Here is a 14,212-nt window from a genome sequence, read left to right as displayed (position 1 = left end):
TCGCCTGCTAGTTAGCACCACCGCTATTTTAGTTTTGGTAATTAAAACCAGTTTTCCGACGATGGCACGGGGAATTGCAAGAAGTTTGCTACTATTTTGCTTTTGAGGAATCAAGTTCACTTGGCAAGGATGTCCAGCGCTGAAGTGAGTGTGGGGGCTTTTTCGCTTAAAAACTTGGGGAAAAAAGAAAGAAAGAAAAAAAAAGGAAAAGAAAAAAAAAAAGGAAAGAAAAAAAGGAAGTCAGAAATGGAAAATCTCGGAGTTGCAAATCTGGCAGTACAAGTGCGGAGCGGCGCGGAGCAGAGACGAGAGGAGCGGCCCGGGCCGGCGCTGGGCTGCCTTCGGCCGGCGGCAGGGGCACAGCGGGGCCGGGGGAGCCCCGGGAGCTCCCCGGGGACGGGGGGCAGCGGCCGGGACAGGGGGGGTGAGGGGGTGGGTGTAGGGGTGAGTGGGGGTGCGAGAGGGTGGGCGTGAGTGTGAGGCTGTGAGTGTGCAAGTGTCTGTGTGTAAGAATGTGTGTGTGCTTGTACAAGTGTGTGTACGAGTGTGAGTTTCTGAATGTGTGCGAGTTTGCTTAGGAGCGTGTGTGAGTGTGTGCAAGTGTGTACAAATGTGTATGAGTGTGCATGTCTCTGTGTGTGCATATGTGTGTGTGTGCATGTCTGCCTGTGTCTGCATGCATGTGTGCATGTGTGTGGTTTTGTGTTCGTGTGCGTCTGTGTTCATGTACACGTGCATGTGTGCTGTGTTCGTGTGTGTGCACATGCATGCGTGTGCATACACGTGTGTGTGTGTGTGGATACATGTGCATGTGCACGTGCGTGTGCGCCTGTGCGTGCGGAGGGAGGGGGCGCGCCGCAGCGAGCCGTAATTCTTCCTTCCCATTTGCAATGTTCGCAGGAGATGGGCTCGGCCATTTATTGCACGGGGAGCCCCGTGCCTGGAGCTCGGCTTCCCGGCAGGACGAGTGTGCGGGGCTGAGCCCTGCTGGCAGCAGGGCCAGGACGCAGCCTGCGCACGGGGCTCCTGGTGCGGTGACACCGGGCTGGGCTGGAGAAGTTTGTCCCAGAGTTTGTCCCCGCAACTTGCAGGACCATGTGGACGAGATCTTTTACAGCGTCTTTTAATTTCTTTCCTTTTCTTCTTTTCCTTTTTTTTTTCTTTTTTTTTTTTCTTTTAGGATTTCCATTTGTTTTGTTTGCATCCTCTTTTGCACAGAAAATCGAGCCTCTCCTGCCCTTGGTTACTTTTAGCCTCAAAGTAACCAAGCGCTTATTTCAAGGTTGTTGTCTCCTCCAGACAGCAGGAAGGCTGAAGCCCCACGGTGTAGGGGGGCTAAGGGGTACCCAGCGGGACAGAGGGGGAGCTGCCCCCCCAGCAATCGAATGGAGCTCGGTGGAGCCAAAGCAGCAATGCTGCAGATTGTCCAGGGGCTGTGGGACCCCAAAAAGCACCAGGCGAGCCATTCAGCCCTTCCAGCAGGGCTGGGCCCTGTCCCCTTATCTCCCCAAAGTGCGTCCCTTCCTCCTGAGCCAAGTGGGGGGCACGGGGCAGCTGCAGAGCCCTGGACCCGGGCGGGTGCTCTGGGAGAGCGGGAGGGAGGCCTGGTGACCTTGGTGACCCCATCACCCCTTGGCAGTTAGGGCTGCTGACGTCACCTGTGCTCTTTTTACAGAAAGTCGTGATTAATGGGGAGGAGGCGGGGGGATCCCACCGGGCTTGGAGAGAAGCAGGCCCTCGCACAGCCTGCAGGGTCTCTGCTGGGGCTGCCTTGGGTGCGGAGACCCCCGGCCCTCCCCGGGGCTGCCGGCTGGATCCCTCAGCCTGGCCTCCCCTCAGTCTGGCCTCCCTGCAGCCCTGGCCTCCCCGCTGCTCCTGGCCTCCCGAGGCCGAGCAGGGATGCGCTGCTCTGGGCCTGGGGGCACCCCAGCCAGGGGTGGGTGTGCGTCGGGAGAAGCCCTCCGGCCTGTCCCCTGGCACGCCATGCCATGATGGTTCCTTGAAGCTCCTCCAAATTGCAAAACTTGCGCGAGACGGAGAAATAATTAATGTATTAAAACAAGCAGCGAATTCCTCAGGAGGCACCTTATCAACTCCAGCCACACTGGCTTCATCCCTCCTCGTATGCTAATGCCCCGTGACGTCACCGGCGCCAGATTGAATGTGAATCAGTTATGAAATTATTAGTTTTAGCTTAAAAAGCAATCTGGCTCTCCCGCGAGTGGAGTTTGCGCTGCTGCGGGTTCTCGCTCCGTGGCCTCCCCACGCTAGGCACACTCGGTAGTTGCGACTTCCCCGTCACACGAAATCGATATTTCTAAAGCACACATCTGAGCTGGGTTTGAGGTAAAGAAAGCCATAGATTAATTGGGTCCCGTGGCTGAGCCGGCAGTGTCTTCCTTATCGATACACACATTACACCCGAAAGGAGACACTCGGATTTCCTCCGACTTTTCAGGTAGGGAAGAGCTCCTCGGGATTTATTTCTGCTCAGACCCCACCGAGGGGGTGCGATCCTCTGCTGGTGTCGGAAAAAAAAACAGGAGTGTTTGCCTTCGCTCGCGATAGAGGAAAGTGGGCCGGAAAGAGGGGAAATATATATATATATATATATATATCGGTTTAAAATACAAAGATTTCTGTTCTTGACGTTGAGCAGGAGGCAACCCAGCGGTAGAGGGCCAGGGCCTGGGAGCGGGGAACAATGGGCATTAACACCGTTTCAATCGCTGAGGCTTTTCTAATTAGATGTCTGGATCCGGCGAGATCAAATACCTGAATCTAAAACCCCGCTCTCGGGTTCTTTCGCCTGCAAATGCTTCTGAAAAACGGGGTTTGAAGCCCCCAAGCCAACCCCGCGGAGGGGCTTCGTCGCCCCCCCGGTCCCCTCCCGGGGTACCCGGGCCGCCTGCCCGGGGGTGGCCGCGGGACAGGGGCAGCTTCGCTCCCCTCGGCTGCTGCTTTCTTGCCGGCTCCCGAGGGTTGGCCGCGGCGCTAGCATGAATTATGAATAAACTTGTAGCTCTTGCTCCTGGGGGAACGCGGGGCCGGGCTCTCGCTCTGCTCCCTGCGGCCGCGGGGGGGCCGGGCGAAGCCCCCCGGTGCGGGAGGGAGCCGGAGCCTGGCCCGGCCCCGCCGTCCGGAGAGAAGGGGAGAGAGCAAACCAAAGTTGTAACCGGCTGGGGAGTGAGTTTTCTGACTAATGAAATCCGAAATGAGTTGCGAATATCAAGCATTGTAAGATTTCTTCCCTGCCCCCCCGGCACTGATTGGCAATACTTTTTTTTTTTTTTTTTTTGTGTGTGTGTGTGTTGGTTTGAAAAGCAGGAAGAAATGTAATGAATTGAGTGCTGTCAGAGATGTCTTCTCTGTTGATGTGGTGAATGGCAGTAGCTCCCTGATCCAGTGCAGGTGCAGTAGAGCTGGGGAATAAAAGAGGGGGGCTCTCTGTTCAGTGGAAAAAGCACATTCCCTACAATAGACCACACACTGCCAGCCAGCACGGCATCAGCTCACACTCTCAGACTTTTTTCGCCTCTTTCCACAGTCCTGAGCTCACAAAATGGCTATACATTAGCACTAGTTAGGGTTTGCTTTTAATGAACAGTTGTGACTCCTTTTGACCAACATTTAAATCTGCTGTGCTCTCTCTGAAGACAGGTCTGTTTTGATCACAGGTTTTAAAAAATGGCCCGTTTCCTTCCAAGGCGGCTCATTCAGGGCCATCAGTTGCATTTGATTGGGGAAAAAAAAAAAAAAAAGTCTCTCGATTAATAAAATGCGTTTTCCAAGTGCTCATAACAGGGAAAGTTTTTTTTTTTTTTAATATATATAATAAAATGGTGTGTGGAGGAGGAGAAACACTGTTTTTAAATGGATGAGATGGTCTAATCCTATACACGAACGCATATTAATCCTGTTTAGAGATAACCTGTCTCCTTTTTGGCTTAATATATTATCCTTACACACGGATAAAAACTATGTGGTCCTATTAATTCGGCGCAGATTGGTTTTTCTTGGCTTATTTCCGTCACTATTTTTTTTTCTCCCCTCGGCGATCTGCTCAGAGGAAGCTAGCTGGTTACACTTGGTTACTCAAGTTTTATTCGAAATTATTTCCAGAGCGGGGGCTCACTCCGCACCGAGGGGGCGGATTGATTCTGCCCCTCTCCGCCTCGCCCCGTGGAGGGGAAGGCAACGAGCCGGGATTTTTATGGCATCCCGGAGCAGCCCCTGCGCTTGCTGATTCCTCTCGCCCCTATCCTGCAAGAAGTAGATTAAGCTCTTTTGGATATACTTGTTGATGCATTGCGCTGAGGAAAATTGCTCTGTGTTTGCTTATAAAAACCCATGTTACTGTGAAAGTTCTTTTTTTCCCCTAATCGTGGTAACAAATAGCATCAGCTTCTGGAACAGTTTGGCAAAGCCATTCTTTGCCTGAATACCGCTAAACGGGAGAAGCTGACAGCTAACCGGTTATTACCTGAGCTCCGAGTAACCCCCCTCCCCAGCTGATAACAAAACGTGTTCGCAGCAAATGACATTAGAAAGAGCAGGCAGATTCCGCTGAGCGCCTGGAGCACGTTTTCAGGGGTCAGATCTTGTCATCCCGAGCACAAAAGAGCGGATCTTGTCTACATATAAGAGAAGAGATAATATTGATAAGTCTATATGGGGGGAGGGGAAAAAAAAAATCCTTCACACTTTCACACTTAGTTTTCGGGATGTTTCAGGCGGGTCTGCCGCTGGTTGCCCGCCGAGCATCACCTGTCAGCGCCTTATTTGCTGCCAACAAGTTGGAGCTCTCCCAGCGCCCCCCTGCCCCCGGTAGCGGGCTGATGGTAAAAGCTGGGGCTTTGCGGGGTGCTGGGGGCATAGCCCGGTGGAGGGCTGATGCTAAAAGCTGGGGCTTTGAGGGCAAGCGGTTGCGGCTCCCAGCCCCTCGCTGCCCGCCCGCAGTTCCCCACTTTCTTCCCCCCGTGCTACTTGATAGCCTTTGTGTCCTATTGCTGCACGCACCCATAATTAATCCTCCTGCTTACCGCTTACATCCCGTACCCAAGGGGCAACTCAAACCTATTTAGATCGCCTTGGTTGGTTGCACAAATTTACGTGGCAAATGAGTTATAAACCTAATAACTGCTTTAATAAAAAAAATAATTATTTGATTATGGCGGAGCAAATTTGCTGGCGCGCAAGGATGCGCCTGGGTCTGCGTTTTGGTGGCGCTGAGCGAGGTTCGTCTCCGGATCGAACTCCAACGCTTTTAAAAACATTGCCCCGAAACCAAACGAAACCAACCCAAAACAAAAAGCTCCCCGAATGCCCACCCTAACCCTCACTTCACACCGACAAAAAAATCGCCCCGATTCGCCGAGCGTCGCGGAACATTTTCTGTGATATTATTAAGAAGAATTAATTTGTAAACAGCAAATCAATGTGAGGTTTGGGTGGCTTTGAATTAATTGAAAACAATCAACCCGGGGGACCATTAACCGCACATGCTGTTACCTCTCTCACTCTTTTCCCGTTAAGGACGAAGTTTATGCGCCTCTTTCAAGTGCATTTATGCTTCTGGTTTTACAAGTAAAAGTGAGGATGCAACAAGACCAGTCGCGCTGTCCTCTCTATACTTTTAACGCTAGCATATTGTTTGATTACTAATTCGAGTTAATATGATCTTTATGGCAACATAACAGTGGATAATTGGCCCTTTTTCTGAACAACAATGTAAATCACAATCGCTTTATTATTTAATAACGTCAAACGCTTCGTTGGATTGGCCCCGACAGAGAAGACCTTTTCTTTCTAGGCAGTGTTGTTGAGAAAGAACAATGCAGATCTAATTGTGGAGATTTCAGAAGTTGGCTCCTGTAAATGAACAGCTTAGATATGGAAGTTCCAGCAGATGTCTGCACTTTTCCCTGTGACAAACCTTGTAACCCCCCTTCCTCCCCCACTGCCCTGTCCTCCCCCCTCCCCGACTTATTGAAGATTTTTTGTTCTCACATCCTAGCAACAACCTAAATCTTCCAGCAGCAAATACACCCCTTTCCCCTCGTTGCTATACAGCCCTTCAGATGGCAGGCTTAAGCGTACACACCAAATTAGTGCTTGGCCCAAGGCGCGCTCGCTCCTCACTCGTTGCTCGCCCCGTGCACCCCCCCGGTCAGCGGCGGGCTGGGGGGGTCGGGTCGGTGGAAGGGAGGGCCTGGGGGGGAGGGGGGGCTCCGTGCTGGGCCTCGCCACCCTCCTGGCAGCCCTGCAGACGTGCCGGGGGGTTGTTTTGCAACACTTTGGAGGCGACTGCAAGCCGCGCACGCCCTTATGTGGTGGAAAAGGTGCCAGGGCCTGTGTGCCCGGCGGGGTGCAGGAGGGGACGGACCCCCCCGGGGTCCCCACCGTGTACCGTCCGCGGTCGGGGGTGGGGGGGGGCCGCCTGCTTTTCCGCCGGCCCAACAGACCCAAACCTTCCCGGCTCCACCGCGGCACCAGCAGCGACCCAGCTCCTGGGGGGCACGGCAATGGGGACGGGGATCCTCACGGAGGGGGCCTCCGAGGGAGAAGTTGTGCGGTTCCTAGCGGAGGGGGGGGCGCATCCCAGCGCAGTGGTGTCCCCCCGACCCACCCCCTGCTCTGCGCGCTGCTCCGCGGAGCGCTTTGTGCGCTGCGCGGGATTTTCCCTTGCGCCCGAGTTTGGGCTGAGCCCGGTGCGGCAGAGCTCTCTCCTCTCCCGCACCGCCGGGCTCTCCGAGGGCAATTCTGCCGGCAGGAGCTGACTTGGAAAACTTTGGCCGAGGAGAGCTGGCAGCGATGCGGAGCCTCTGCCCCGTCTTGTCCGCTCCCCCCGAGCACCGAACAATGCGCGCTTTGATGCGCGCCCGGGGCTCCGCCAGCGGGAGCTGAGGGCGATGCGTATCAGCCCTCCCGCAGCCAGGGGTGTCAAGAGATGGAGGCAGAGATACCAAACACGGCATTTTTTCCCCCCCTTCCTTTAGTTTTGCAGTTTTGACCCAAGCAAGAGGCCAGGATAACGGCAGCTAAATCCTGCTCTGCAGCAGCAAGCCCGCCCCAGCCCCTTCCCGCTCCCTCCCGGCGCGTCCCCGCCGCTGCCCGGGGCAGGAGCCGTGGCCAAGTCGCAGCGGTGCGGCCCCGGTGCTGTGCCCCGGGGGGGGTCCCGACCCCCCCCAGCCCGGGCAGCCGGGGCTCCGCCGCCCCAAGGAGCAGGGGCAGCGGCCGCAGCCCCGCCACAGCGCGATTTTTGGTTTGTTTGCTTGTTTGCAAGAACCCACCGGAGGAAAGTGGCGACAACACAGACCCGAGCACTGAAATTCCCCGAAACAGAGATCCGGGGGCATGGGGATTGCAAACCCTGCCTGCAGCTGGGGGAAGCGAACGATGAATCCCTATTGACCTTCGAGTGAAAAATCTGGATTTTCTTTTTTTTTGTTTGTTTGTTTCCAATTTGTTTGTTTGTTTGCACAGCTCTACCCTTCCCGGCTCGTTTGCTTTGCAAACTTCGCTTCTCCCCGCTGACATCACCTGGTGGGGGGAGCGCCGCGCACGCTGGGTGCTGCCCGTGGGAGCTCGGGGGCGGGGGCTGCGGGGGTGCAGGGCGGATGGGGGGAGGATGAGGGGGGGTCCTCGGGGCTCTCCAGGCCGCCCCCGCCGGCAGCAGCGGCCCCGCGGCGTGCCGAGGGTTAAGAGCGCCCGCTGCGGGGCTCTGCGCTCTCCCCCCCCAAAAAAAAGAAGCACCGAGCGGAGGGGGCTCTCCCGCAGTCCCCGGGGTTGCAGCGGGCCGGGCCGAGCCGGGCCGAGCCGGGCCGGGCCGGGGGCGGGGAGGCCTCCAGGGCTGCCACTCCCCCCCGTAATGAGCTCATTTCCATGTCTGCGCCTCCCGCAAACTGTGAGAAAATCCGCCGGGACATCCAGCGTGCCGATGCGGCCGGGGCTGCCCCGGTCTCCCCGGTGACAGCGGCCGCCCGGGAGAGCAGTGCTGGCAGGGGGGTGTGTGTGTGGGGGGAACGAAACGAAGCAACTAAAAAGCTCCGGCCGGGCTCGGCAGCTCGCAGCTCCCTGCTTTCCGCGGGGGACCCCACGCCCACGCGAGTCTTCCTTCCGAGGGGCTCCCGCATGCGGGGCGCGGAGGGAGCCCGGTGCGGGGGAAAAGGGGGCACCCGTGGGGAAGGGGGCACTTGGGGAAGGGGGAAGGGAGCTCTGCAAAGCCCCACACTTATCAATAACAAGATGTATAAATATCAAAGTGAAGGAGCCCGAGTAAGTCTTTCTAGAAGCGAGGAGGAAGCTTAAGCAGCTTTCTTTAATGGTGATTTGTAGCTCTGTAAGGGGCACGGATAGCAAATACCCTGCAGGTGCATGTTGTAACACTGCCATCCGGACTTTAATGTAGATTACTCTCCAACTCGTTTGATCGGTCCTTTGAAACCCTTTACAATTGCCTGTGACGAACCGCCAGTCTCAGTTTTTTTTTCTTTGAATAATGCCTTAAGAGTAAGTCCTCGGGGCTTTTAAAGATCTCCAGCACATTTTGAAAAATCACGTTAGATTTCACTTTAGAGCGTGGGTCCATGTCTCTCAACTTGGGGCTGTTAACAGGCATCTTTTAAATCATTAATCATTTAATAACCACCAACTTTACTCTGGAAGGGAGATACTCGCGGGGATCTTCTAAAGACTCCCGAACATTTGTGTTGCCGGTTTGGGATCCTGCCGGTTAATATTTCGGAGGCGACCCCCCCCGGCCCCCCGCCCGGAGCTGCCGGGTCCCCCGTGGTCGTGGGGTCCCCGGGGAAATCCGCTTGAACCCCCCCCCGGGAGCCGGGCACCGGGAATTCCTCGGGCTGCGTTTCCGCAGCAAACCCCAAAGGCGAAACCCGACTGGGGGCAGTGGGGGGGGGGGGGTCGGGGGACCCCAGCTCCCCAGCCCCCAGCCCTGCCCGGGACCCCCCCCGTGCCGGTTCCTCCCAGCAAACGCTGAGCATTTTTGGGGGCGGCATGAGGAGGGGATGCAATAAATCCTGCAGATGCTTCTACTCTCTCTGCAAATAACGTGTAACCTTTAATATTTATTTGTTACTATTAATTCCCAAAAATAATTACTGAACTCTTGGCCCTTCGACTTCCACAAGCGGCGCTTTGTTTCTATAAAATAAACTCTGGAGAATCAATCCCTCCATATCAAACTAGGGATTTGAATTAAAGGCCCATTTGGGACACTTGAGACTACAAAGGGTTACACATAAATAAATGCCACATTTGCCTATTGCAAAAGTTTTCTCTGTCCTTTCTCAGTCACAACAGGGGAGGAAAAAGCCGTCGTTTATTATCTAGCGCTGGGCAGGAGCAGCCCCTCCAGAATGTGCTCTTAGATTTGGCCGGCAGAAGAGGGACTCTTTTTTTCCCCCCTCAACAGCAGCTCCTTTTGTTCTCCAGATCTCTTTCCCAATTTCAAGCTTCACTTGCAGATCCTAAGTTTGTTTGTTAATGACGCTATTACCATCTGGCTCGTCCTACTTTCCAAAAGATATAAATCTCCCCGGTTTCATTGCCTACATTATCATTTAAGTGCCACCATCGCTGGAAGAAAAATATGCTTTCAAGGCTGCGAATTCTCCCGCACGCAGCAATTCCCGGCCGCGGAGCTGCCGCCGGCCGCGGGAGGCTCCAAATGCATTTCACCTTGCAGCGGTCCTCGCAGAGGGGCCCGCCGCGATTTGAGGTTTTCGACAGAAAGTGAAGGGAGCCCCCCCCCCCCACCTCCCCTCCCTTGCCCCCGTCCTGGCGCTGGTTAATGCATCTGGCTACTTTGAACCGTTATCTGGGTGCGCGCCCGGCCGCCGGTTTTTTTTTTTTTTTTTTTTTTTTTTTTTTTTTTGAGGGGGGGGAAAGGATGGGTCCTGCCCTTGGCAGGCTCCTGGGGGCCCTCACCCGCCCCCCACCCGTCCCCCTGCCGTAAGCGCCTACTCGCTACGTGCGGATAAACCTTTCCCACAGGCGTCGTACAGTAAAGGGAAGAAAAGTTTGGGCTCCTCTTAGCGCGAAGCGCTTGCAGATTTGTGTGCGTTTGGGCATAAAAGGACGGGGGGAGGGCGAGCAGGGATGGGGGAGGGAGTTGGGTCGGTTTGTGTATGGGCTCCACAATGACTCTATTTATTCGCTGCAACCAGCCTGGGCAGATTGAATAGGCGCGAGAGAGACACTCAGCCTTCCCAACGCGTGGGCTTTGTGGGACCCCGTCCCCACTAGCAGATTTGGACTGCTAATTTCCCATGCTGCGGGGCTCTCCTGCAGGAGAAGCGGCCGTGCCCATCAGCTCCGTCTCTCCCAAACCCCGTCCGCGTTTCCAGGCTCTAAGACCTCTCTGCTCGCTGCCTGGAGAAGTTGAGCGAGGGGAGAAGTTTAAAACCTTTATCGTTTCTTTGCTGGGTGTCCGGCAACGCTCTTGTGGAGAAATATTTGATTTAAATGTACATATACGCGCACACACACATAATATTGTCAAGCGAGGGAAAAGCTATTCCTCTAATACGCGAAAGAAACCCAGGGATTTCTTTTTTCCCCGAGAGATCTAATTGTTATAAACAATTACGGATGAAAAGAAAACTCACTTATTATGCACTTGTAATACTGTGACTGCACGGGAGAGAAAGGGGCCAAACCAGTGATTAATTAATATCGCACCAGCGTAGCTGCTTTCTCGCAGAAGGCCTTTTCCCCCTTCACCGCTGCAGAGTTATCATTCCAGCTCGAGTCATGTGCAGCCAGGAAGGGATCTTGTTTATAAATTTATATGACGACCTTTTCTTTGTGTCTGCTCTAAAGTTGATATGGACAAATTGCAGAGGTATACAATTTAAGTAGATGCACTTTTAATCACCGATCATTAAAATGGTTATGTTAAATATACTCAATTACATGCATGACTTCACCCTAACAGTACTTTCTATTCTCCCAGCTGCTCACGTATTCCTTAACTATAGTCAGCAGAAGAAACTCGATTATGCTGAATCCATACATTTCTATGGATTTCATCAGCCTAATTAATGCTTCAGTGTGGTCCATGTGTCTGAAAGGTCCCTTTGCTATTACTTGGGTAAGGAGGCAGTGCAGGAATGCAGAGGGTCTTTCTTTCAAAGATACCCATGGGGGTCACTCTAGGACTCTAATGGCAAAGGTAGCAAGTGTTAAATAGCAGAAACATGCAGAGAAAGGGAAGGCAACGATGTAAAAGGGACATTGATACTGTAGGTATGCCCAACAGGTCAGTGATGATAATTAAAGCGCTTAAAGAAGAAAAGGTAAATGTAAGGCTTCCACAATTCGCAGCGTGCCTGGTTAAAAGCAAACAAATCAGCCCACAGAAACGCACCTTGCTGGTCCTGGTGGGGGGAAAAAAAAAAAAAGTTGACAGCAGATTTTTAGCCTAAATAACGACCAGGGTAGCCTCTTCTGTGAGCACCGTGTTTGAATGTCCCGTCTATTCTCTAATTTTCTCATTGTGGAAATGCAACACGTTGTGGAGACGCTTGTGCAGCCAGGAAGAACTGGGTGCTCCCACGCTGCCGCATCCTGTGCAGTCACACTGCTGGCACCAGCCGGGGGATTTTCCTGCGATCTCTGAGGTCAGCGTGCTCAAGCAGTACAGGTGCACACGGAGCTGGCAGAAGTAGCTCTTTCCCCAGCTTTCTTCCAAAATGAAGAAGCGATTAAAATAAATGGGATGCGCTGCAGCTCTAGCACAAACAGCCAGTGGCTGCTTTTATAACGCATCTTCCCATCTCAGCATTCAGTGGGATCTCAAAGGCAAGAGTGCTGCCTACTCTTCAAGCAACATGTTAATCAATGAGAAATTCATTGAGATGTATTTATTTTTTTGTTCCCACCTGTTGTGGTAGAAGACCATCTGATCAGACCTTTCTCTGGCTGCTGGGAGACGTGAGGGGAAATCAGAGAGCATCCTCGTCACCCACTGTGCTGCCAAGAAGGCGGCAGTGGAACCTGGCTCTCTTCCCCCTTCCTTCATCGTGCACTCTGCAGCTCAGTTGTCCTAACTCGTGCCAGTGCCTCGCTGCAGCCTTCATCCTTCAAGTGGAGAGAGAGAACAGGGAAGATTTCAGATCTATAACCAAATTATAACCTAGGAACTTTATGCTTGTCATGCTAATTTAATGACTTTTATAGTAAGTGTAGACTTTCTGTCTTTTGAAATTAGCTCTTCAAAATGCTTTGTGTAATGACAGACACTAGACATAAGAGACAAATGCACAAGCAATAGTGGGATAATAATCTGGCAAACACTGTGCCATTTAATATTAAGATGGAGAAGGAAGTGCAGTGAATCTCAGCAGAGATGTGCATTGTTGCCTGATGCCATCGGCCCACCCCAGGCTCCAGACTGACCTGAAACGAGGGTGTCCTCCAACCCTGCCCTGCCTGGCTTCACCTGGGAAAGAGCAGATCCTGGATGTTGAGTGCAAAATAGCATTTTGTGCGATGATCCTCTGCTTTCTGGTGGTGTTTACAGGTGTCTGAGTACCTAAACGTCCTTTTTTTGATGGGCTGGCTCTGCCTGGGCCCAGCGTTCCCCGTGGGAGACATATATGCTACACGCACTCATATGGGTCTGAGCGTGCAGATCACCTCTGTCCTTCGGAGCACTTCTGTGCTCCCGTGTTATGAGTGGTTCAGAAATCTGTCCCAGAGATAGTCTTGATAACAAAGGGCTGGGTAAGCCCAAAGCTATATGTGTACTGCAACCTGGGCAACTCACTCATTGCCTATAGTTGTAAATAAGGTAAGTTCACACGACGATCGAGTAACGAGGGAACAAGAGGCCTATTTTAATCAGGTGGTTATCTCTCCTTGGTGGAGATCAGAGCTCCATCGCTCCTGGCCTTCTCATTGTGTCCCCCCTGCTGGAAATGACAGCTCCTTCAGAAATAAGCAACTTGGTCCCTGGATGGGATTTCAGCTCTTTTGCACTACACATGTACCAATTGTCATTTTACAGCTACAGCGAAACCTCTAAATTATATAAGTGTATAAACTTGGCCTCATTAAATCCCCCCTTTTGGATAGCCTCAAGGTTGGAGAGTATATTACTGTAAGCCAGAGGAGACTTAAATTATATCCAAATGGGGATTGAAACGTAGTGGTACTTAGGCACACTCCTTGTCTCAGCTACAGAGGTTTCATTTTTCCCCTTTTGAGTGTTATAATATTACAAACGCAACTGTTTCCGTATGTCAAATCAAACGATCTGAAATCCTATTTCTTGATTCAGCCTATGGGTCCCTTTGTGGTGGGGACAAAAACACAAAGATATGATCAAACACTGCAGTCTGACCAAAGAGAAATTTATCGTTCATCTGAGAGAGCTTCCTAATTTGAAGCTGAAGCCCTCCCCTTCCCGAACGCATGGGCACATGCTGGGGAAGTTGTTTGCTCGCGTGCGTGCCCGTGTGCATGGCTAAACGGGGGTGTGCAGGGCAGGGTCACCCCACGGCTTAGAGCACACCCTGCCTGCAGGCTGATCCTTCCAATCAAGCCGATTAAAAAAAATAATGAAAGGCTTGAGTGGGAAATCTGTGCCCACAGGGCTGCCTTGCGTCCTCCGGCCCTGCCTGGGGGTACGGCTGGGGCCGGAGGGCTCTGCCCGGGACCCCCCGGGGGCACTCCCATGGGACCCCCTGGGCTTGGCGCTGCCAGCTCTGCCTGGTGGCACCGCGGGGGGGCCCCTGCAGAGCCTCTGTCGAAGTCCCCTGAAGTTGGGGCCGCCGGGAGGGGGTTGCTGCTCTCCCCCCCCTCCCTTCGCAGCCCTCTCAGGAGGGTCAGTGGTTTAACCAGGCGTCACCAGGACTTCGTTTTATCCCCGGCCCACTGAAGCGTGTGGCTTCCAGTGACTGATGGCCGCTGTGCTGCACAGTTGCTCTCACGGTGCGTGCTCCAGATGGGCACGGCCCGGAGGCTTGGGGGGGGGGGGGGGCAACGGAGGGCACCGCTTTGGAAAGGCCACTGGGGTTTGTTCTGTGTGTCCCCACCCCGTCCAGAACCCCAAAGTTGGGCAACATCTTTAGTGGTGTGGGGAAGGGGGGAGCGGTGCTGACCCCCCCCCCCTCCCCCGGTGCAGGCAGCACGTTCCCAAACTCCGAAATGCCAAATCGCGTTACTGCTGCGGCGGGAGGCTGCTTGC

At 53.6% G+C, this 14,212-nt stretch overlaps 2 protein-coding genes across 2 annotated transcripts in view; one reads left to right on the top strand and one right to left on the bottom strand.

The window, feature by feature from the left end:
- The window catches only part of LOC310904150 (uncharacterized protein), a 265,904-nt gene that overhangs the window by 247,746 nt on the left and 3,946 nt on the right, over positions 1-14,212 (top strand). The window lies entirely within an intron of this gene.
- On the bottom strand, positions 2,469-9,839 carry LOC310904134 (uncharacterized protein). The gene is made up of 2 exons (XM_083848438.1): positions 5,043-9,839; positions 2,469-4,634 (listed from the first exon to the last, which is right to left on the bottom strand). The coding sequence occupies exon 1, from the start codon at positions 8,392-8,394 to the stop codon at positions 6,943-6,945; it is 1,452 nt and encodes a 483-aa protein (XP_083704564.1). The 5' UTR covers positions 8,395-9,839; the 3' UTR covers positions 2,469-4,634; positions 5,043-6,942.

Source organism: Anser anser (genome assembly GCF_964211835.1).
Source record: "Anser anser genome assembly, chromosome: 9".
Lineage (NCBI taxonomy): Eukaryota > Metazoa > Chordata > Aves > Anseriformes > Anatidae > Anser > Anser anser.
Note: the sequence above shows the minus strand (reverse complement) of the source record. Positions and strands in the feature narration are given on the sequence as shown.